Source organism: Terrapene carolina, unplaced genomic scaffold, assembly GCF_002925995.2.
Source record: "Terrapene carolina triunguis isolate 2854851 unplaced genomic scaffold, T_m_triunguis-2.0 Scaffold42, whole genome shotgun sequence".
NCBI lineage: Eukaryota > Metazoa > Chordata > Testudines > Emydidae > Terrapene > Terrapene triunguis.
This window is the reverse complement of record NW_020664393.1, coordinates 64966268-64989856: the sequence shown is the minus strand read 5'-3', so window position 1 is coordinate 64989856 and position 23589 is coordinate 64966268. Positions and strand designations below refer to the sequence as shown.

The 23589-nt window shown below is 43.4% G+C and overlaps 1 protein-coding gene across 1 annotated transcript; it reads left to right on the top strand.

The window, feature by feature from the left end:
* The first annotated feature begins 441 nt into the window (after positions 1 to 441).
* Positions 442 to 21609, top strand: LAPTM4A (lysosomal protein transmembrane 4 alpha). The gene is made up of 7 exons (XM_026655640.2): positions 442 to 691; positions 11577 to 11697; positions 14417 to 14493; positions 14604 to 14726; positions 15578 to 15673; positions 18604 to 18702; positions 20788 to 21609. The coding sequence occupies exons 1-7, from the start codon at positions 587 to 589 to the stop codon at positions 20860 to 20862; spliced, it is 696 nt and encodes a 231-aa protein (XP_026511425.1). The 5' UTR covers positions 442 to 586; the 3' UTR covers positions 20863 to 21609.
* Positions 21610 to 23589: the final 1980 nt, after the last annotated feature.

Sequence of the window (23589 nt, the reverse complement as noted above, 5' to 3'; positions counted from 1 at the left end):
TCACTCCCCCACGCCCCCGTTCTATGCACAGGCGGCTCCAGACGCCCTGCACCAGCCACTGCATCGCAGCTGCACTCGCCCCGCCCCCTGCTCAGCTGAGCCCCTTCCCCGGCCACAGAGCCCCGCCCCCTGGCCGGATGAGCCCCTCCCCCTGCCAGCACCCCCTCCTATCCATATGAGCCCCTCCCCTTGCCTAGGTGAGTTCAGCGTATGCCGGTCTCCCCTTCCTGCCCGGTTGGGCCCCGCCCCCTGCTAGGCAAGGCCCGCCCACTCCCTCCGTCAGAGCTCCTCTCCCGGCAGCTCTCAGGAGCGCGGATCAACTTTTCCGGAGACAGCTGATCCACATTATAGAGATGCTGTGCGACGATTGGCGGAGTCGGCTGCCAATCGCCTGTTGCCATGGTAACGCCCCCGCCCTATTCGGCCTCGCGCCGTCGCCCCAGTTGTTCGCCGTTGATTGGCCAGAGCGGCGGTGATACGGCAGCGGCGCTACGCTCCTCTCCTCCGCTGGAGAGGGGGAAGGGGCCTGTCGATTGAGACACCGAGCGAGCGGCCCGTGTGAGGAAAAGCCTCTGTTGCCGCCGCTATGACGTTCAAGGGGAGCCGGGCCCGGGATCGCTTTTACAGCACTCGCTGCTGCGGCTGCTGCCATGTCCGTACCGGGACCATCATCCTGGGGACGTGGTACATGGTAAGAGGCTTCGCACCCCGCGGGGAAAGAAGGGGGCTCCCTCCGCCTCATTGCGCTTGTGTGGTGGAAAGGGGGCGTCCTCTCGCACTACGCATGCGTATGGAATTCGTCCGTTGCTGGGCCGGCAGGCTGCCCGAGGCATAGGCAGTACAGCGCATGCGTGTTTGGGGCAGAGACGTGGGTTGCTCAGGTTGTGGCGCATGTGCGGTGCCTGTGTGCTACGGTTAGTCGTTTTGTGAAGCTGCGTGAAATCTTCCGGGGAGAGGGGGCCGCTCCCTCCCCTCCTGCCTTCTTCCGCAACGCCTTCTCCCCCCCCCCCCCCCCCCCGCGCCTTGGAAGGGGCCTGTGTCCTCGCCCCTGCACTGGCCAATCGCCGCCCAGCCCTTCCTGCGCGTCTCCCCAGGCTCTGGGCTGCGCTCTGTGCGCGGCGGGACCGGGGTCGCTGCGTGCCAGCAGCGCCCTGTTCGCGTTCCGCTGCCCCCTGGGGACTCGCTGCTGGTGCAGGGCCCCAGGTTGTCGCTCTCCACAGCCTGCGGGGACCCTCCGCCCCCGCACTGCTTCTCCTCAGTGGAGGAGAAACAAGTAGCACCGAACTTGTTCTCTCACCTGGGCCTCTCAGAGCCGCTTCTGCTGCTCTCTGACCTGCTTTTTAGGGCTTATCTACACTACCAAGTTTTGTTGACAAAACAAAAATCGCCAAAGGGTGTTCACACTTGCTCCCTCTGTCGACTGATCATGTCCCCATTGGGGACACCATCATCGGCGGGGTGAGCAGTGCACCGTCGGTATGTATCCCATAGTGCAGTGTTGTGGGGAGGAAGAGCTGAATCTTGGGATTCTCTCCAAGTTCTCCCACAGCCCCCTCAGCTGCCAAGAGCAGTATCATGAGTAGCGCTGTTAGCGCTCCATGTTGAGGAATGGCAAAGCAGCACAGCAGTCTGCCTGTTGCTGTTTCCTAGAGCAGAACAGGAGCATTCCAATGATTTGCTCTTTGTTCCCCAAAGGGAGCAGCACACAGATACTTCCTGGAGCTTTGAAAAGGGAGGGGTGCATGCCTGCAGGGAAGCAGAGATCAAAACACTGAGCAGAGCAATAGCATTGTGGGATACTGGCATAAGCCAGGTCTGTCGACAAAACAATTGGCAGTATCTACGCTGGCTCTTTGTCGACAATAAAGGGAGGGGAAAAGACAAAAGTATCGTTTAGGGGTGGAAGCTTTTTGTCGCCAAAACTGCGTGTTTTTCACGACAGAAGTCCCATTGTAGTGTGGCATTTTTTGGTAATACAACTTGCCAGTGTAGATGAGCTCTTAGAGTGTAGGTTTCCCAGGGCGGGGACCGTTCTCTGTGTCCTGAACAACGCTTGAAATGTTGTCATACTGAATGATAACAGCCCCTCCTACCCCCCAGGTGGGGTCATGTCTCTCTGAGTAGGTAGAGGGTAGCAACAATAAGATCGTGTGGTTGCTTGAATGAGGAGGATGTAACTCTGAAAGCACAATAAGATTTTTAAAATGAATGTGTAGCATATAAACCACCTTGAAGAATTAGGGTTTGAGAAGGGCCCTGGAGGAGGGAGTGGATGCTTGGTGGACAGGGTCAGAATGGGAGTTCCAAAAAAGCCAGCATGAAAGAATACACATAAGTGGGTGAAAGGAAAAGGACATGTAGGGGCACTCCATGAGCAAACTATGGTGAGTGAAGCAAGCATTGGAGACCAGGGAAGAAAACAAAAGGAAAAGAGCAAACACGTAAGAGACAGCTAAATTGTGAAGAGTTATGAAAGTTGTGCGAGAGATTAAATTTATTCAGGAGGTGATGTGGAGCTAGCAGTAAGATCTAGATATAGATATATATTTTTTAAGAGTGGCTAAAAGATCATAATACTGGACAAGTTAAATGCATTTTGTCATCTTTTGCTATCAAAATGTAAATTTCCCCTGCTCCACCCAGCTAATGATATCATCACCCGTCGCCCACTTATTAAATTTTCCAGAAAGCACCTTTGTGGTTACTCCCATATTGCGCCTCATGCTTAGGAGAGGTTTCCAATAAAAAATGCAAAACTAATGCATTATTCTCCTTTGCCGTGATGCTTACAAAAACTTGACAATGGCTTGGCTGTTGGTGTGTTGATATCACTGACTCTCATACTGATCAATATTGCCTCATTGTTTTCTTCTACTCCTGTCTCTATCTATTCTCTGTTTCTTTTATGTAGATTGTAAGGGACTTGGGGCAGGAACTGTCTTTTTTTCCTCCCCCTTCTCCCATTTGTTTCAACAAAGCTTAACACGGTGGGGTAATGGTCCATGACTGGTGCTCCTTAATATTAGGGTAACACTGATAAAGCTCTGAAAATAGGTGCAGATTTCAAAAGAAAATGAGACAGAAAAGGCCACAGATAGATCTCTGGGGAACACTGATGAAATCTAGGAGGGGAGGAGGAGTAGGAATAGATGCCAATATATTCAATCTGCCATTTGTTTGCCCTTCCAAACAGTCTCAGGTGCTTTTGGTCAGACAGGTAGGACCTCTGCTCTGGATGTGGGTGGGGTGGGGAAGGTGAGGTAGTGTCCTGAATAAGACAGAGGTCTAAAAACACTACTAACAGTTAAGGCTAGGGCTTGAAAAACTAGTGTGAAGTGAGCTAAGTAGGGTTATGAAGTAACTACGGCCTTGGCTGCACTCGGGACTTCCCAGCGCTGTGAAGTGCAAGTGTAGTCACGCCGCCAGCGCTGTGAGAGCTCTCTCGCAGCGCTGTATGTACTCTACCTCTCCAAGGGGACTAGCTTGTAGCGCTGCAAGCAAGCGTGCAGCGCTGCAGGCTCTGATTACACTGGCGCTTTACAGAGCTGTACTCGCTGTGCTCGGGGGGGGGGGGGGTGTTTTCACACCCTTGAACGCAGCAAGTTGCAGCGCTGTACAGCGCCAGTGTAGCCAAGGCCTCTGAGTCTCCTGGGAGGTGCAGCCTGAGTCATTCCCCCAGCTTCTGGGCTGGGGGAGGAAATGGAAAGCAGAGTAGCCCAGAACTGTTGCTCAATCCTCTGTATCATTGAGGCTGGGATGCACTGGTCTCATTGCAGGTCAGGTGGGAAGAGCAGCTGGTGGGTGGAGGTGAGAGAGTATGTGGGGGGGGGGGACTATAAAGAGAAGTTTGGACTACTATCAAAAATGTTGAGTGTGCAGAGAGAATGAGGAACTGAAAATACGGGTGGGAGAACACAATATACAGACAGAAGGGCTAAAATGACAGCAACTGCCAAAATTGCTTCTTGGTATACCTGTTTATAGATTTCCTAATTTCTGGGTTATTTTTTCAGGGTTTCTTTATCATTTGGGGGGAGAGGTGTCAGTTTGGTTCCACAACTTGGGTCATCAGAGTCTGGACCTTTAGGTCCACATCACCTCTGGCACCTTAGCTAATGGAATAACTGACTGCAATAGTAGATTGTCATCCTCAGTGTGGACCAGCCACTAGTGTGGGGACAATCAACATTTTGCTGGTGGGCTTAATAGCGGTTTGCTGAGAGCAAAGGAATGTAGAGACCAAGACTGCTTGGTTCCATTCCAGGTTGTGGAGAGAAGTGTATTGTAGTGCAGTGGTTCTCAAACTTATTTGATTACGTCCCCCTTCTTTGTGTCTGTTGTAGTTTATGCTCTGGGCACCCGGTCAGCAGCCGTGTCTCTCTCTGGCCGCCCAGCTCTGAATGTGCCCAGTAAGTGTTTTTGTTTTTGTTGTTGTTGTTTCCCCTAAAGCTTCTCACGCCCACTCCCCCTGAATACTTTCTGTGCCCCCCAGTGTGAGATCCTCTGCTCTAGTGGTTATAATGCCTTCTGTCTCAATTCCCTTAGGATGTCCCTCTCTGCATCTGTCTGCACCCCTCCCCCACCCCCTGTCTTGCCTCTTCTCCCTCTACTCCCATCACACCTCAAATTTCCTTGAGGCTTGCAAAAAGCGCATCCATGCCAATAATGCAACATCGCTGCTTCGAAGACTGGAGGTGCTAAAGGTTCTCAGTGAAATGACGGTAAAAGTTATTTTTAACATTAGGCAAAACATTAGGTTTTCCTTATTTTGTTCTCAGAAATTGCTGAACCATTTTATCTGAAACTTCCCCAAAATTTCAGCTGAAGGCAGATACCTGGCATGGAAAACCGTAAATCCAAGCCATTGGTTTGGCAAATTTAAAGGCAATTGAGGGTCTTGTAATGAAAAGTGTCAGGCAATCTTCATTATAGGTGATGCTGTCAGATTGAACTAAATAGTTGAGTTGAAATATAAGCTGTTAATTTCTAACCTTCTTTGTTCTTTCAGTGTTAAACTTTGTTTCAGATTTTATACTTCCTCGACGGCTGTAATGAGGAAACTCTCTATACTGGTAATCTGTCTAGATTACACACACACTCGCTTTTTGAGTTTAAGGGCAACCCAGGATCTACCCTTCCCTGAGGCCCTGCCCCACTCACTCCATCTCCCCCGCCCCTCCATTGCTTGCTCTCACTCACTTTCACTGGGCTGGGGCAGGGGGTTGGGGTTTGGGAGGGAGTGTGGGCTCTGGGCTGGGGTTGAGGGGTTTGCTGTGTGTGTGTGGGGCTCCGAGCTGAGCCAGGGGGTGTGGGGTGCAGGCTCTGGGAGGGAGTTTGGGTTACTGGCTCTGGGAGGGGGTTCAGGAGTGGGGGGGGCTCCCACCGGTCGGCAGCAGGGCTAAGGCTGCCTGCCTGCCTGTCCCAGCCTCACGTTGCTCCTGGAAGTGGCCAACGTGCCCCTGCGGCCCCTGGCGGGGGGTGGGGGACAACGTGGCTCTGTGCACTGCTCCTCTCTGCAGGCACCGCCTCTGCAGATCCCCTTGGCCACAGTTCCCTGTTCCTGGCCAATGGGAGCTTGCAGGCAGGAGCAGTGTGCGGAGACCCCTGCCCCTCCTCTCCCAGGGCCACAGGGGTGTGCTGGCCGCTTCTGGGAGCAGCATGGGGCCGGCAGGCAGCCTGCCTTAGCCCTGCTGTGCTGCCGACTGGTGGGAGCCTGAACCCTGTCCCAGAGCCAGTACCCCAAGTCCCCTCCTGCACCCCAACACGCTAACTTCACGGCAGCCCCACTGCACCACCGGACTTTTAGCAGCCGGAGACCATGATCGACTGGGAGAGTCTCCACAATCAGCCAGTCGATCGTGATCAACTGGTTGGTGACCACTGTTTTAGGTAGTCTGGGACCTAACCAGTATGGATCTATGTCAAACATAGGTGATGCCTAAAAGCAGAATAAGTGAATGTTAAACAAATACTCAAAACATTTGCTCTCGGAAGTCTAGTTCTAAAATTTATTATTTTCTTCACTAGGAACTGGGGCCCAGATCCTCAAAGCTATTTAGGTTCCCAACTTCCATTGAAATCTGTGTAAATTAGAAGCCTAAATCCCTTTGGAAGATCTGGGCCTGAATTCTCCTACTCACCATCTAGATATTTAACAATGTCCAGGGACTTTCTTGGGAGATTTGTGATAATTTAAGTTTCAGGATCATTATAGTTCCTTTATAGTTAACCATTTGACAGCTTGGAGGCTTTCCTTCCCTTCCCCCAAATGATCATAAGATGTAGCTTTAAAGCTCCTTCTTCCCACAGGCTTTCTCACGGTGAATGCAGCTTCCAGAGACAGGAAACATATGTATTGTGTTGGCGGGATCAAGTCAGAGTTCAATAAACAGACTAAAAATAATGGCAACTCCCACTGAAACAATGCTATCTCCTTCTGGCAACAAGCTGTGGTGATTCAGTCACTCTCTAGTGAAGTCCAACATCCAATTGTTTAGTTGAACCTTCAGAAGTGGAGACTTTTAATTGCATTCAGTAATGAGCAAATCCTTACAAAAATATATATATATATATATATATTTTTAAATTAATTATTTAAAACATGATGTTTTTTGTCTGAGATGTAGGGAAATAATTGTCTTTTTTTAAGAGGAAGAAATAGTTTTTTTGTTTTTTTTTTTAAGTAAGAGGAAGCAGAGGGGTGTGCAGCTATTTTTTTTTCTCCCCCCCCCCCCCCCCCCCCCCCCCCAGAAAATAAGAATCCTCGCTTTTCAACTTAATTACTTATGTTATCATGGGGTAAATCTGATGCTTGGCAGAACCTAAAATTTAGGACTTTTGCGCCATGAAAGTGAAGTACTTGTCTCCTTAGGCACTGGAAACACTGGCCCAAGAGTGAGACCGTAGTATCCATTAATAAGTCAGCATCTGTCAAGGTACCACATCGTCCTTCCTCTTTTAAGTATAAGGAGAAACTGATACCTCAGATATCAGTTTGTGGGAGCTGCTGCACTTTTAATTAATAACTTCTGTCATCCACTGGATTCAGAGTAAAAAGAAATATAGGTAATTTAATCTTTTTCTTGAGCTATGTATATGTGCAGACTATATTTTATTTTGAGACTGGTTGTTATCCTGAATACATGTAGAGTGGAATACCACTTTTTAAAAACAAAATGTCTTTGTTAAAGTATTAGGTATCATGAAATTAATTTGATTAAATCTTAATATAACATAGCTCTGAACACAAAAGTGAGCCTCTCTTTTACTCCTTAGCAAGAATAGGGTAGGGAGGCTGCTGTGCATGCCAAAGTGTTTCCCTCAGCACCCACAAACTGGAGTGAGGGGGGGCAAGAATAGAATTGACGAGGTGGTTCTTCAGTTCTATAGATTCCATACACATGCTGCCTGCAGTGGTCTTCTGGCTCCCTTCCCACCTAGACCTAAAAATGTTCAGTTTGATAACCAAAGTGTGTAGACTCCATGGCTAAACATGTTTGTAGTCCAGAACATACGGTGACTCTGAAAACGATTTTGACCCTGCTATTCTCATCGCTATTACAACTTCATTTTAACAGAAGCTACCATCCTTTCAGATGAGGAGGGTAAGACTGGACTCTTCATTTGGAGTCATTAGTGTTTCTTAATTGAAAAGCTTCTGTTGAGCACTGTGTGTCATTCCCTTATCCTAGTAAATGTAGTTCACCCCCAGTCTGACATTTTAGGTAACAAGAAAATGGGGCTCGAAATCTAATCTGGGTGTCTCAACTGGCAGTACAAATAGAATCACCAGGCCAGACAGACTTTTTTATATTTTATTTTTGTGAGATGGGTGGGTTATGACTTCTAATCAATCAGAGTCCAAATTACAAATGTCAGTCTTGATCAGAAATAAAATCCCTAAGACTTCATACTCCCCATCTTTCTCCCCCTTCTTGCATCATTTTGGGAGGACAAAATAAAATATAGCTACAATACTTACAATGCAGTTAATGAAACCAAAGGCAATTTTCACTGAAATGTTAGGACTTATCTGACCGCTTGTCCCAGTTGAGTGTTGTTCAGACACTGGAATCATGACTCTACAAACATATTTTGACCCTGCTTTTGTCATAGCTTTTGAATTCTAATGCACTAGAAATGAGCATCTTGCATGAGTGCAAATCTACTGAAGATTTACTTTAGGTGTTACAACTTGAAGTGTTGATAAATCTTTGGCTTAAAATAGCAGATCATGGAAGCTGAGCTTTAATGCATTATAGTGAAGCTTTTTTGTATTGTTTTTTTTTTAATTGAATCTTAAACATTGGCAATGATTACATGCAGATGTATCATGTACTTGGCTAGAGTTACATGAACCTTTTTGTGTTTTGTGAAAGTGGGGTTAAGGAGTTCTCAAAGCCAAAAAGCTAGTTTCCAGTATATAGATATTCTGAGTGCAGACACCCTGATTATAAATCTTATAATCTCCTCTGTGACGGGTTGGATCACCGAACCCCCCTGGGGAACTGCCAATTAATGTGCCAAGACTACGTCTGCCCCTGCTTTCCCTGCCAGCCTGGGACTCCAGCACCCTGTCTTGTTGAGCCAGACACGCCAGTCTGCTCCAACACAGACCCAGGGTCTGAACCACGTGCCCCAAAGCTGCAGACTTAACTGAAAGCAACTTACAGACGTGTTCCTGTCTTTAATGCTCAGATTCCCAACTCCCAATGGGGTCTAAACCCCAAATAAATCCGTCATACCCTGTATAAAGCTTATACAGGGTAAACTCATAAATTGTTCGCCCTCTCTAACACTGATAGAGATGCACAGCTGTTTGCCCCCCTCACGTATTAATGCATACGCTGGGTTAAGTAAAAAGTGATTTTTATTAAGTACAGAAAATAGGATTTAAGTGGTTCCAAGTAGTAGCAGACAGAACAAAGTGAATTACCAAGCAAAATAAAATAAAACATGCAAATCTAAGTCTAATACAGTAATAAAACTGAATACAGATAAAATCTCACCCTCAGATGTTTCAATAAGTTTTTCAGACTGGACACCTTCCTAGTCTGGGCACAATCCTTTCCCGGATACAGCCCTTGTTCCAGCTCAGGTGGTAACTAGGGGATTTCTCATGATGGCTCCCACTTTTGTTCTTTTCCACCCACTTGTATATCTTTTGCATAAGGCGGGAATCCTTTGTCCCCCTGGGTTCCCACCCCCCCTTTCTCAATGGAAAAGCAACAGGTTAAAGATGGATTCCAGTTCAGGTGACATGATCACATGTCACTGCAAGACTTCATTACCCTCTTGCCAGCACACAGTTATACAGGAAGACTTGCAAGTAAAACAGAGCTATCTACAGACAATTCTCCTGGTTAATGGGAGCCATCAAGATTCCAAACCACCATTAATGGCCCACACTTTGCATAATTATAATAGGCCCTCAGTGTTATTTCCTATTTCTAGTTTCAGATACAAGAATAATATAATCATACAAATAGGATGACCACACTCAGATTATAAGCTTTGTAATGATACCTTACAAGAGACCTTTTGCATGAAGCATATTCCAGTTACATTATATTCACACTCATTAGCATATTTTCAGAAAATCCTATAGAGTGCAATGTCCCATCCTCTCCATATGAAGGAGTTAGATTGAGTGAGATTGGCAGCAATGAGGAGATAAATTAGTGCAGAGATGCTTATGATGGGAGAGTAGAAAAGGTGGGAAACATGAGTCAGAGCAGTGAGAACACAGATGAGCAAAGGTACAGAAAGATGTAAAATAGCAAACTCATAAGAGGCAAATGGGCAAACTATCCAGCATGTGTACTGAATGCTAAGACTGAGGTGTCTTGGTAAGGTGCTTTCTGGGGGGGAACATGCTTGTATCAAGCCTTGTGCCACAATTGTGATTGATAAGCACCAAGTTCATCTCCCCTCCCCCCGCCCCCAAAATAAAAGAACAACCAGTAGAATCAGAAAAAAGTGAATCTGAGAATATACTTGAATAAAAATATTTGGCACTTGTAGTAAATGGTCTGTTTGTGGTAGCTTGCTGTGTATGTGAAATCAAGGTTTCAATTGACCCCCTCCTTCCCCCCCCCCCCCCCCAAGAAAACTTAAGCAAATGCATTTTTAACTTTCAAAATGTGGGAAACAGAAGACTAACTGGTATGAACTGGGGTGTCTTAACATTTAACAAGCACCGTCAGTTTCATAATGAGCTGTTCTGGTTACAAAAGACTTCAGTAATTGTGCATTAATCTGCTGCCATTGCATCAGAGACTCCTGGAGCTTGACCAGTAAACAAGGGAAAATCTGGTTTAAGTATTTAGTATATAGAAACTGCAAACCCACACTTTCCTGGACCTCCCTTCTAACAATACATTCCAGTGGAGGCAGGTCTTTCTGAATAAGAAATGGGAAATGTCTGCAGGGTGAAGATACTGTTGTAAATTTTTGTCACCCAAGAACTATATTTCAGACTTACTTTTTCTAGTTTACATTAGAGATGAATATCAGAAACTATAATAACTAATTACTAACATCTAATGCTGTTGGGTGCTCTTGCAAAATATCTTACTCTAGGCTAATCACAGTTAACATGGCTAGTTTTCTCCCCCCCCCCCCTTGTAGTTAAACAGTATTTTTTTGAAACACTGAGACCTAGTAATTCTAAACCACAATAATGACTTTAAATGAGATACTCAGCAGGTTGCAGCAATAATATAAAGAAAGCAAATGTTATCAAGCATTCGGGCATACAACCATAAGGGTTTAACTCTGAAGTATATCTAAACAAATCCTACTGAATCTTGTGGGGCAAGACTTCATTTTTTTTTTTTTTTTTTTTTTTTTTTAGATTTTTTTGCTATTTATCCCCTCTTGACCTCCTTTATATAGGTTCTGATCTGGTTCCCATTGAAATGACTCTTTCTATTGAGTCACATGGGAAGTGGGTTGGGCCAATAGTATCTAATTTCCCCTCCCCAAAGCCTCCCTTCACTAAGGCTACTAGCTAGGGTGGAAAATTACTTGTGCTGCTATACCACCTGCAATTTAAATGAATAGTAGGATGGTTGTAAACTACTCTTGTGCTATATCTAATTGTAACATTGTCCATTAGGTGCATTAAGTAGAAACACCTTTTAAAAAGGTATCTTACGGTGTCATGTTTATATCTTCTTTCCTTTCCTGATTTTACTTTACTCTTTCCGATCAGCTCATGAGATGGATTTCTTCTTCCTTGCATTGTTTCCAAGTTTGATTCCCCCCCCCCCCCTTATTTCATTTGAAGTGGGAGGGTGTAGGGAGTCAAAGGCCTCTTCTAAACAAAGTTGCACTGGCTGAAGTTAAGGGGTGACTCTTAAACCAAGACAAGAGTGTCTAACCCAGCTTTTTGTACCAGTTTAAACTGTCTTAAAATTACACCTTCGGTTGACTGTGTGCAGCTTTCCTGTATAGACTAGGCCAAAGTTTGCTGTGTTCTCATCTGAAAAATGATTTCTGAAGCACATGTTAAATCTTTATCTGCCATATTGTAACTATGAATAACTTTTAAGTAACTGCAATCTCTTTCTCAGGTGGTGAACTTGTTGATGGGCATCTTGCTGACTGTGGAAGTGACCCACCCTAATTCAGTGCCAAATGTTGACATACAGTATGAAGTCATTGGGAATTACTATGATTCTGAGAGAATCGCTGGTAGGTGTCTAACTTCAGTGTGCCCAGATTACTACTTTGCACACTTGCACTAATTTCTGCTTTCTCCTAGTACAAAAATGAGGAGTCCTTGTGGCACCTTAGAGACTAACACATTTATTTGGGCATAAGCTTTCGTGGGCTAGAACCCACTTCATCAGATGCCTGAAGTGAGAAATACAGGAGCAGGTATAAATACGTGAAAGGATGGGGGTTGGCTTATGCCCAAATAAATGTGTTAATCTCTAAGGTGCCACAAGGACTCCTCGTTGTTTTTGCTGATACAGACTAACACGACTACCACTCTGAAACCTGTCTCGTAGTACAGTGGTTCTCAAACTTTTGTACTGGTGACCCCTTTCACACAGCAGGCCTGTGTGTGACCCCCCCCCCCCCATATAAAAAAAGTGTTTAATTTATATTTAACACCACTGTAAATGCTGGAGGTGAAGCAGGGTTTGGGATGGAGGCTGACCGCTCGTGACACCCCCCTCCCACGTAATAACCTCATGACCCCCTGAGGCATCCTGACCCCCAGTTTGAGAACCCCTGTAACCTAGTACAACTTGTATTGCTGCTGTGTAATTTATTTAAGTCTCATCTGCCAAATGCGTGCTCATGTTTTATCATAAGTCAGTGGTTACACTCTGCTGTGGCTTTTAAAAAAATCAGTGTTATGAAAGCCTCTTAAGTAAAACTTTCATACTGTTTCAACTTCATATCTCTCTAAATATACACCTCTGCCCCGATATAACGTGACCCAATATAACACAAATTCTGATATAACGCGGTAAAGCGGTGCTCCGGGGGGGCAAGGCTGCGCACTTCGGCGGATCAAAGCAAGTTTGATATGACGTGGTTTCACCTATAACGCAGTAAGATTTTTTTTTTTTTGGCTCCCGAGGACAGCATTGTATCGAGGTAGAGGTGTATTAGACACTTGAAAGCAAATCTGTAGGTTAGATACTGCCATTTTCTCTACCACTTTGTAGGTTGGCAGATACCTGTAGTCTCTCCAATTAAACATTTGCTATTCTTGTCTTGATTATTTTTACCTATTAGTAACTTTAATTTGATTAAATTACATTGGAAACCAAATTAGCTGTCTCTTGCTGAACTTTGATTTACCTTATTCCAGATCTTTCTGGAATGTCAAGGACTTCGTTGCTCTTTTTCAGAAGCCAGCTATAGCTATTGTGCATGAGTCTGAATAACTTATGTAAGAACAAAATGTACTGAAAATAGAAAATTTGAGTAGCTTAGAATGCTAAGAACACTTAGTGAGTCTGTACTGCATCTTCTTTAAAGTCATCTTGACACAGTCAAAGAACGAGTAAGAATGGAATGGTACACAGGGAAAACTATTAAAAGAAAATTCATAGCAATAGTTTACTATTTTTTTTTTAATTTTTGAACATCACAGACCAAGAGAAATCTATTCTAAAGATGCAATCATTGAGCCAATATCAAGGCTTATGGCTCAATGATTGCACCTTTGTAGGTATTTATGACTTTATATTATAATACAGTTAAGCAAATTACAATCCAGTATTGGTATATAGAGAGTTGTGTGGTGGTTTTTAATGTACCAGGTGTCTTAAGCAAGTCAGTCCTTGTCCCAAAGAGTTTACAATCTGAATTCAAGATGATATAAAAAGTGGAGGCTCAAAAACAGATGGAAGGGATTGTGGGATGGAAGAGTAAAGATAAGGGTGACTATATATAAGACCACATGGTTACTCAGTAACACAGCCTGATGGTTCCATAACTTGTATTCTTCCTCGCACCCCCCCACCCCCCCACCCCCCACCCCCAATAAAAAGAAAAGATGGCAATGTGTTCTTTGAATTGGAATGAGGTGAGGATGATGTAGTGGATGAGGTAGTATCAGGAGTATAAACCTGGGAGTCAAGGACTCTTGAGATCTGATCTTTTCTCTGACCCCTCATGAGCTGACTTTGAGGTGCTGAGCACCTGGAATTTCCATGTGAAGTCATGTAAGCACCCCTTGTCTTAACTTCTTTGGGAAGTATAGATGATCAACACTTCAGAAAAATAAGGCTATTCTTTCTGTTGCAGTCTCCTTAAAATGGGTCAAATCAGTTTCTATCTCTGTGATCAAAATAAGAAATTATTTGTGACCAATAAAAGGATGAACAAAACGTAGTTTGCAGATGGCAATTGTATTTGTCATCAATCTACATGAGACAAAAGGAGAATCTTCATTATTCAGACCCCCATTAATATCCTGAATACTACTGCCATATGGCTTTCATTTGAATTTAAGCCTCTTCTGCTACTTACTCTGTAGAAAGTACTGCAGTTTATGGCATTATGCTCTGTTAAAGAGCAATTTGCTTTCTATGGCCCCTGATTGAATTGTGTGATCAAGCACCTTTAAAAGCTATAGATATGGTGGAAGTTGTACTATTTTCATATGAACTATTTTGCTGTTGTGGATTGGCTTAATAAAACAGAATCAAATTAACTGTTTGGGTGAATGGTATGGAAGGTACTATAATTCAGACTGCTGTTGCTTATTTGTAATGCGTAGTTATGGGTGCAAAAACAAAATGAAAACAGTTGGATAAACTGATTATCCACAGTAGATAGGTAGATCTTGTGTGCTCAAATTGGAAATACTGAAATTATAAGCCTGTTAGAAGCTACCAAAACTGTAAGGTGGTATTAATATAACTTTTGTTTCCCATTTTTAATTCAGAAAACGCTTGTGTTCTCTTTGCCATCTCGCTCCTCCTGTTCACGATAAGTGCAATGATGGTGTATGGAGCAATTGCTGTAAGTATAGAACTGAATGCCATGAATAAACTTAGCTAATGTGACTTTCAGATTAACAAACTCCATTATTATTATTATTATTATTTTTAATTATATTTTTTTTTTTTCAGCACCGAGTGGGCTGGCTCATTCCATTCTTCTGTTACCAGCTCTTTAACTTTGTCCTCAGTTGCCTGGTTGCCATCAGTTCTCTTACTTACATGCCAAGAATCAAAGAGTATCTGGATGAGTTAGTAAGTGTCTGGTAAATTAGGTTAATATTTTACAGATGACCGTCTCAGTTTTGATAACTGGGATTGTAACTAAGTGGTGTGTTGTTTTTTTTTTGTTTGTTTGTTTTTTTGTTTTGGTTTTTTTTTTATATACACTAGAGGGTTTACAACATTCCAGTCCAAGAGAAGATCAGTCCCCTTCAGGCATTAAATAAAGCACTAAGCTAATGACAAGCTAGATTTGGTAGGTAGCATAGACTCAAATGACTTAAATCAGTATTCACTCAGGTCAGTTTTTAGATTTATACAAGTGTATACTTAACTTAATATAATGAGTTCCACTCAGATACAGGTCTGGCCTGGGGACTGGAGTTCTGGATCCAAAGAATTTGGCTTCTGTTATTTGTAGGAGATTAGGGGATACACTTTCCACCCTCAATTTGCAGGCCAGCCTGGCACAAGCTCATTCTGGCCTAGTCGGCATAAGTTCTCCTTCCATACTGCAAAAGATGTACTCTTCCTGAGTGGGATTGTGGGGTCAGCAGCTGCTTTTGAAGGTGGTCCATGGTGAATTGTGTTGCCATGGGATTGAGGGAAGGATTTGGTGGCAATTTGAAAGCACAAGACCTCTCTGCAGCTGATCCATTCTCTGGTGGTTCCCCTGCAGTCTGTCACTTCAGGGTTGCGGTGGGACAAATATTCTCCCCAGAAGAAGAGAGTGAGAACTTGAGACCTTTCCTAGCTCTTTCATGTAAATAATCCATAAAGGGGAGATTTGGGCCCCTCAGTTTGAGCTAATCACCAGTGTGAATGTAGATCTTAACTGTGTGATATCTGTGGATTTTTTCTCTTTTTTTTTTTTTTTAAACTAGCCGGATTTCCCTTACAAAGATGACCTCCTTGCACTTGACTCAAGCTGTATTTTGTTCGTTGTCCTGGTGTTTTTTGCCTTATTTATCATCTTAAAGGTAAACTAGATACTTTGTATTTTAGTTGCTTAAATTACAAATGTTAAGTTTCAAAAGTTTGTGTATTGCAGTATCACTAATACGTGGTTGCCAACATATTCATAATTTGGATTAAGCACCTTGAACAATATTTGAGGGTTTTTAAATTGGAGGGTGACTTCAGTTTTATATTTGGCATAGTGAAATTGATACCAGACTTCTTTAATTGCTGTGCTTATTGGGAATAGTGCTGTAGAAAGAACAGGTTTTTGTGTAGTGTGGGGTAGAAATAAACCTTCAAGCATGGCCTTTAAATTTGCATCCTTCTGCAGTAAAGCTCACAAGGAAGTGGCATAATTAAACAAAGCACTTTGTGCACTAGCTTTGTTTTTAAACTTTACACAAATGGGAAAAAATTGCTAGTTAATATTGTATATCATGTTCTGAAAAAATAATTTATTTTTGTAGTGTTAAACAAAAGGTTCCTGAATTCGATGAATTGGACCTTTTCTGTTCCCTCCCAACCCCTGTGCCCATATATAAAGGTGTGATTATGTAAGTGGGGGAGATGCAGGTAGTAAAAAAAAAAAAAAAAAAAAAAAAAAAAATTTTAAATGCCCCAGTGTGTTTAAGAAAGAAACTGAATTAAGACTTCATGCTATAAAGGAACACTACTGTGGCTGGTACGCCTAAAATTAGAGATGCCAGTTCATAGTCATGTGCTCTTCATGCCTGCTTTTTGTGAGCAGACAATGTAGATCTCTAAATTTACATATTTATGGAAATGTAAGCTCTATGACCCTGCCTATCTATAAGAACTGTCTACTTAGAGTAAAGGAACAGTAGGGCATGCATGTGCTCGCACCAGCTGATCAAACCCAGTCACCAGCTGTGTGGAGAGTCCGCAAGCTATGACTTTCTTGCTTTGGAACAAGGGTGCAACCACGTTTTAAAATCATGGAGTGGTGTGGGAAGGGGTGGAACCAGAATGAACAAAATTAGTCTCTTGATGTCTTCTGGAAAAAAGTTGAAATAGCAAATGCAATTTTTTTCTTAATTTTGTTAATGCCTTCTGTGAAATCCTATACAATAGAACTTCAGTTACTAACACCTTGGGAATGGAGGTTGTTCATAACTCTGAACAAAATGTTATGGTTCTTTCAAAAGCTTACAACTGAACAATGGCTTAATAGTGCTTTGAAACTTTACTATGCAGAAGGAAAAACACTGCTTTTAACCATCTTAATTTAACTGAAACAAGAACAGAAACAGTTTCCTTACCTTGTCAAATCTTTTTTTAGGCTTTCCCCTATATTTTTTTAGTAGTTTACAGTTAACATAGTACTGTACTGTATTTTCTTTTTCGCTGCTGCCTGCCTGATTGCATACTTCCAAAGGTATGGTGGCTGACCAGTCAGTTTGTAACTCTGGTGTTTGTAACTGAGGTTCTGCTATATTAGAATAACTTGCAAGTGGCAAGTGAAGCTTTTTTGAACCGAACAAAACAGATGTACATACCAACAGCAGGGCCCCAAACACTTGTCATGTGTACATGCATGTAAATCTCAGTAAGCTTCAACATGGTATGTGTTGGTACACTATTGGGCCATAACTTCGCTAAACTATTTGTCATTTTGCCTTCAGCTACCTGAACAGTGCACAGATAGCTACATAATGCAAACTTGGAGTAGGTTCTTTCTATTAGAATATAACTCATTAATTTCAAATGTTACTATTTCTACTATGGTAGCACTTTGGAGCCCCAAGCATAGATCACTTTATCAGGCACTGTACTAACACCAAACAAAATGACAGTCCCTGCTCCGAGATGCTTACAATCCAAGTTTGAATAAAATAAAGTTAAGCTTTTGTTCATATTAAAGTGGTGAATGAGCCCCACACTAGTACTAAAAGGGCATCAGGCTTCCTGGAGGTAAGAGAAGACTGGCTATTGAAGCTGCTTTGTGTGGTTTTTTTTTTTTTTTTTTTGGTTTTGTTTTTTCCCCTCTCCCCCTCTTCTCGGGTGGGGGTGAGAACAATAATAAACCCACCAAAACTATTAAATGTTAATATTCAGGCTTTGGATATTCTCCCAGAGGGGTCAGGAACGAGTGTTCCCTCTAATTTTTCCCACCCATGTGCAGAATGAATTTTGTGATGTGCATCAACATGGGTGGGGCCAAGGGATTTGGAGAGTGGTGTGGGGGTGGGGGGCTCAGGGCTGGGACAGAGGGTTGGGGTTCAGGGGGTGAGGGCTCTGGCTGGGAATGCAAGCTCTGGGGTGGGGCTGGGGAGTGAGGAGTTTGGTGTGCAGTGGGCTCCCCAGGGCTACAGTGGGGAGAGGACTAGCCTCCAGCTCTTTCCCTGCAGCAGCACTTGGGCTGTGGGAGGGAGAGGTGCCTCTCCCCCAGCTGCGACAGGGTCAGGGTCAGGGCCAAGGGAGGGGTGCCTGTCAACTGGCCGCAGCAGATCCGGGGCTTGGGGAGTGGCATCTCTCACTGACGCAGCCCTGAGCGCCTGCACAGAGCTTAATAGGGAGCTGCCACACTGCTTAGAGGGAGCTTAATCAGGGACCCAATGAAGGAATTATCTGTGAAGTACTTTTTACTACTGTGTTGCTCTTCCATGCAGTCCATTCCCCTGAGTTGGTGTGCTAGCAACCAGGTGAAGGGGATTAAAATTCTTCTCTGATGTGCTGGAGATGTTTGTTCTCTAGATGTACATGTAGGCGTATACTGAAATAGTAACTTTTTGGTAGTTTTATTGATTAAGACCATGATTTGGGTGGGGACATTTAATGTACAAGGCCAACTGGTTAAATACCTTGGGCCATATTCACTGCTGAGGGTAAAAAATTCCAATGATCTCAATAGATTTGCACCTGCTTCTGTCAGCTTTTTTTTTTTTAAGCAGATTGATTTATTTATTAAAATGTAACTCTCATCTCTCAGGCCTATCTAATTAACTGTGTATGGAACTGCTATAAATACATCAGCAACAGAAACTTGCCTGAGATAGCCGTGTACCCTGCATTTGAAGCTCCTCCACAGGTAAAGTCTCTTCCTTAGACAAAGGAACAGAAATTGCCAGTTATTTTAAAAATTGACTTAATGTCTGTATGTACTTCTAAAATTAAACAATGTTACCCCTCAAGAGAACCAGTTTGAGTTACAGTTGCATTGGCTTCTATCTCTGCCCCCATGGACTGTACATGAAAGAAATGAGTCAAATAAGGGGGAATGGAGTAAAAGGTGATTAAATGTATTTAAATCAGATTCTGTTTAATACCTGTACAAGGTGGTGGATATAAAGTAACACACGGAAGACCTTTTGAGTGCAGCATTTAAATTTGACAAGACTATATTGATGTTGAGGTAGGCAATAAACTGTGTGTGTGAATACTGCAGTGCTGGCTTGGAGAGTAATATCTGAACATTCCTCAGAGGAAAGATGCTTTTGGAACCCTAATTTCACGTTTCTGTGAGGCTGCTGGACAATGCTTCATGCATTTAATTTTCTGATCATAGGTCAGAAGATGTCAATCTGGAGGGATCAGATTGTATTTAAAATTCTGTAGAATTTGTGCGACTCTGCCTCAACTGCTCGGGTAAAACAAAGGACCGCTATTGAATGGCAGCTGCTTCAGGACTTCCAGAAGGCCTGCAGCACCTGATCTTTTTGGAAAATGTGTCAATAGTACAACAGAGCTTCCTCTGCTTATTCATGTCCATACAAGGATAGCATTAGTTTCTAGGTGGTCAGGCTTTTACCCCCTGTCCATTAACTGGACTCCATTTTTGGTTCTAATTCTTTGGGTTAGTAGATATGGGACTTTAGACCACTATGTTCAAGGTGCGCTAGCTGTCTGTTCACAGATCCTTATCTCTTCAGTGCTGGCCAGAAGTTCTGTGTCTCAGTTCCAGTCTCCATTAGAAGCAAATGGAGTAATAGGCACTAACTAGGGGAAACTGAGCAGCTTCTCCCTGTAATCTGAAGATGCTGGAGTTGGGAGGAGAAACACTCATCTGGTTACATATCAGTTGTTTCCATGTCAAGGTGTTCTCTGTACTTGCATGAACCCCACCACTATAGTACCTGAACATCTCAATGAAGCTCCTGTGGAAGTGTTGTGATCATTAGATCTAGTAGAAAAATAATTTAGGATTATTGGGAGCAGCAAATAAAAATTAGTTAACATAGCTCTAGTTACAATGGGTACTGTATGACTCAGCTGCAGTACCAGTGGTTTTCCAGACTAAATAGTTCATGGAACTACAAATAAGAGAAACTGTATCAGACTCAAACCTCAGTCCCTCCTATTTGGTTATCAGAACACTTTTGTTCTGTGGGCCACCTATGACCGCTCTGGGCACACTGTTCCTATAGTTCAGGAACCACTATCCCATACACACGGTAGCAGCATTCCATTAGCTTTGCAAGACTGGATGCTGCTAGTGACAACTGGAGAAGATAGTGGCATGAAATTTATATGGGCATAGAGGGTGATGTGAATCAGTTCACAAAAGTGAACATACTTTCAGAGTCTAGCATGCAGCAGTTTCAGACACATCAATTAGTATTTCAGAGCCAAGAATGCAGATCAGCAACACCAAGCTGTTTGTTGGCTTTCTTTATTTTGTGCTTCTGATAATCCTTCACACACACACAACCCAGGAACCCCTCCCCCAAAGTGGCTCTAGCCTACTCTGTTTATCTCTGTTTTCTAGCAGAAACACAATCTAACATAATTATCAAACACTCACAGAATTGGAAAATCTTATGTCCATTTGTTTTGACAGAAAATGTCTTTTCAACAAAACTTTAGAAGTAAAATTCCAGTTTCTTGACCTTGTTTCTTGGGAGTATGGAAGGCGAAATTGTTTCCCTACTAGCTCCTTTGCCGCTTACTAGAAAAGGATAAAAATGGAATAGAGGTAATGGCTGAGATTTAGATTCAGCAGAAGAATAAGCTGCTTTTTGCGGCTTCTGGCATTACATTTGCTGTGAGTTTCACTCTAAAATCTGCCTGCAATAGAGAATCAAGTTGATATGGCTTCTCCTAAATGACTCTGCAATCTCAGTTAACCTCACTGTTTGTGGTTTTTTTCTTTTCTTTTTTTTCTTTTTTTTTCTAGTATGTCTTGCCGACTTATGAAATGGCAGTGAAGATGCCTGAGAAGGAACCCCCACCTCCTTACATACCTGCCTGAACCAACTGTGCTTACGTTAGTTAACATCTGTACCAACTTCTTGGATTTTGTCCTTTTTAATCTTGCAAAATTGCTTAAATATTCCGGGCATTAGGAGCAAACATTTCTGTTGAAAAATATTTGATATAACTCTACTAAGCAAAACACATCTGGCAGTAATTTTTTTTCCTGTTTGCTTTAGTTTTTGTTCTCTTTAATGGTCTTAAACATGTTTATTGCCTTAGGGTCTTGTGCTGCAAACATTAGAACTACATGAGTGAAGTAGTTCATGTGACATCAACTGAACAACTCATATGAGTAAAGTTAGCCGCAGGCATACATGTCTGCTGGGTCGGGCTCTTAATTTGTAGAGTAATTTTTGTAAAGTAGTTCATAAAGACAATCTGATCTACCAGCAAAATGAGTTTTTTGCCTTTCTTTAATTTTTTGGGGGGGAAAGAGGTTGGGAGGGAGGCTTGTGTGTGTGTGTGTGTGTGTGTGTGTGTGTGTGTGTGTACATATTTTTTACTCTGCACTTTTCTCACACTATCTTACCTTACTGTTTTTGTTATCTATTGCCTTGAAACATTTTCAGGAAGAGTGAAGCTGGCACTAACGTTTGAAGTTTTACAACATGCTGTGAATGCAAGAAAAAAATGCACACAGAAATTACTTAAATGTGGGAGATGATGGTTGCATGCTTCTAATCTGTATATTTTCTCTATTTGTGATAAATGATACTTTAATAAATCTTTTAAGAAACGTTTATTAGTAGTCCTGACTCTGTGTTTGGGGGGGCATGGAGAGGAATTCCCAAACAAATCGCTTACTGATTTGGTGATAATCTAAGGAAATTTTGTATTATGGCCTCATTTGTAGGAGGGAAAACTTGGCCTACAAGAAAGAGGGGATATTAGTCAAAAGAACAAAATGACCATGTAATAGAATTTACATTCTCCACAATCTCAACCTTCTGTATCTAGGAAAATGTGTGTAGCTTTCCAGTAAGCTGAAATGTAGAATAAGGGAATATTCTTCCTGTGCTGCCCTCACTTAAATTCCTCATGTCCGCTTTGAGTTCATGGTCTCGCTCTTCCTCCCCTACCCTCTCCTTCTCTGAGAAGGATACAAAGTTTGAGATGCTCGGTCACATCCAAGATTGCACAACTTTGCCTTTGCCTCCAGCTTGGCTCTCGTTGCCTCCCGTTCCTCCTAATTTATACCTGTGCTCCCCCAAGTATGGCTAGATGTTTTAATTGCACCTAGTCCTCTTGGTTATAATGGCCTGGGTAGGACCTAACTAATCATGTATACAAACTTCCAAAAGGGAAACTGGTGGTACTGAGGTCACTGTCATGTTCCAAGTTTATATTAGAACTGATACAGCAAGCATGCCAGCAAATGTCCAGTTTTGAGCCTTCATATCAACATCTTGCATCTGTTCCAGCTCTGCCAAGGTAGTAGCAGATACAGGACACCTATTTTTTTTCCTAGTTATATTTCTGTGCCCCTCTGGATTTTGTGACCGTAAATATCCCCCAGGCTAACTAATGAACAACTTTGTTTCAATTCACCTTGCACCTTTTCCCTTTGGAGAAGGTGATGGGGTATCAAATGATTTCTGATGGACGTATTTTTCTTTTGGTTATATATAAAGATCTATTAAACATTTAACAATTGTGCAGAGAGGAAAGTGAAGGGTCCAGTTCTGGGGTATAGCAAGAAACAGTTACTTGAATAAACATCCTCAAAATCCTGATTGGTGGGTTTTTGTTTTTTTGAGGATGGAGCAGGCAGGAGAGCAAAAGCAACAAATCTAAGGGTATGTCTACACTACGAGAGTAGTTCGATTTTACTTGAATATGTGGAATCGATATTACAAAGTCGAATGTGTGTATCCACACTAAGGACAGTAATTCGACTTTGTGAGTCCGCACTAACGGGGCAAGCGTCGACATTGGAAGCGGTGCACTGTGGGCAGCTATCCCGCAGTCCCCGCTGCCCATTGGAATTCTGGGTCGAGTCCACAATGCCTTCTGGGGGGAAAAAAATGTGTCGAGGGTGGTTTTGGGTAACTGTCGTCATTCAACCGTCACTCCCGCCATCCCTCCCTGAAAGTGCCGGCGGGCAATCAGTTCGCGCACTTTTCTGGTGAGTGACAGCGCAGACGCCACAGCACTGCGAGCATGGAGCCCGCTGTGACCATCGCTGCAGTTATGGCCGTTGTCAACACCTCGCACCTTATCATCCACCTTTTCCAGAGGCAGATGCTGAGAAATCGGGCGAGGCGGCTACGGCAGTGCGGTGAGGACATGAAGTCTGAGAGTGGCACAGACCTGTCACAAAGCACGGGACCCCGCGCCGTGGACATCATGGTGGCAATGGGTCATGTTGATGCTGTGGAACAGCGATTCTGGGCCCGGGAAACAAGCACGGACTGGTGGGACCGCATAGTGCTGCAGGTCTGGGATGAATCACAGTGGCTGCGAAACTTTCGCATGCGGAAGGGAACTTTCATGGAACTTTGTGAGTTGCTGTCCCCTGCCCTGAAGCGCAAGGACACCCGGATGTGAGCAGCCCTGAGTGTCCAGAATCGAGTGGCCATAGCCCTCTGGAAGCTTGCAACGCCAGACAGCTACCGGTCAGTCGCGAACCACTTTGGCGTGGGCAAATCTACCGTGGGGGTTGTTGTGATGCAAGTAGCCAACGCAATCGTTGAGGTACTGCTGTCAAAGGTAGTGACCCTGG

What these genes read in the sequence shown, in the direction of transcription:
- LAPTM4A (XM_026655640.2), top strand. Translation starts at nt 587, where the DNA reads ATGACGTTCAAGGGGAGCCGGGCCCGGGATCGCTTTTACAGCACTCGC. An exon ending in TGATTCTGAGAGAATCGCTG is followed by an intron (nt 11,698 to 14,416) that starts GTAGGTGTCTAA and finishes TTTTTAATTCAG; the next exon opens with AAAACGCTTGTGTTCTCTTT. An exon ending in TGGTGTATGGAGCAATTGCT is followed by an intron (nt 14,494 to 14,603) that starts GTAAGTATAGAA and finishes TTTTTTTTTCAG; the next exon opens with CACCGAGTGGGCTGGCTCAT.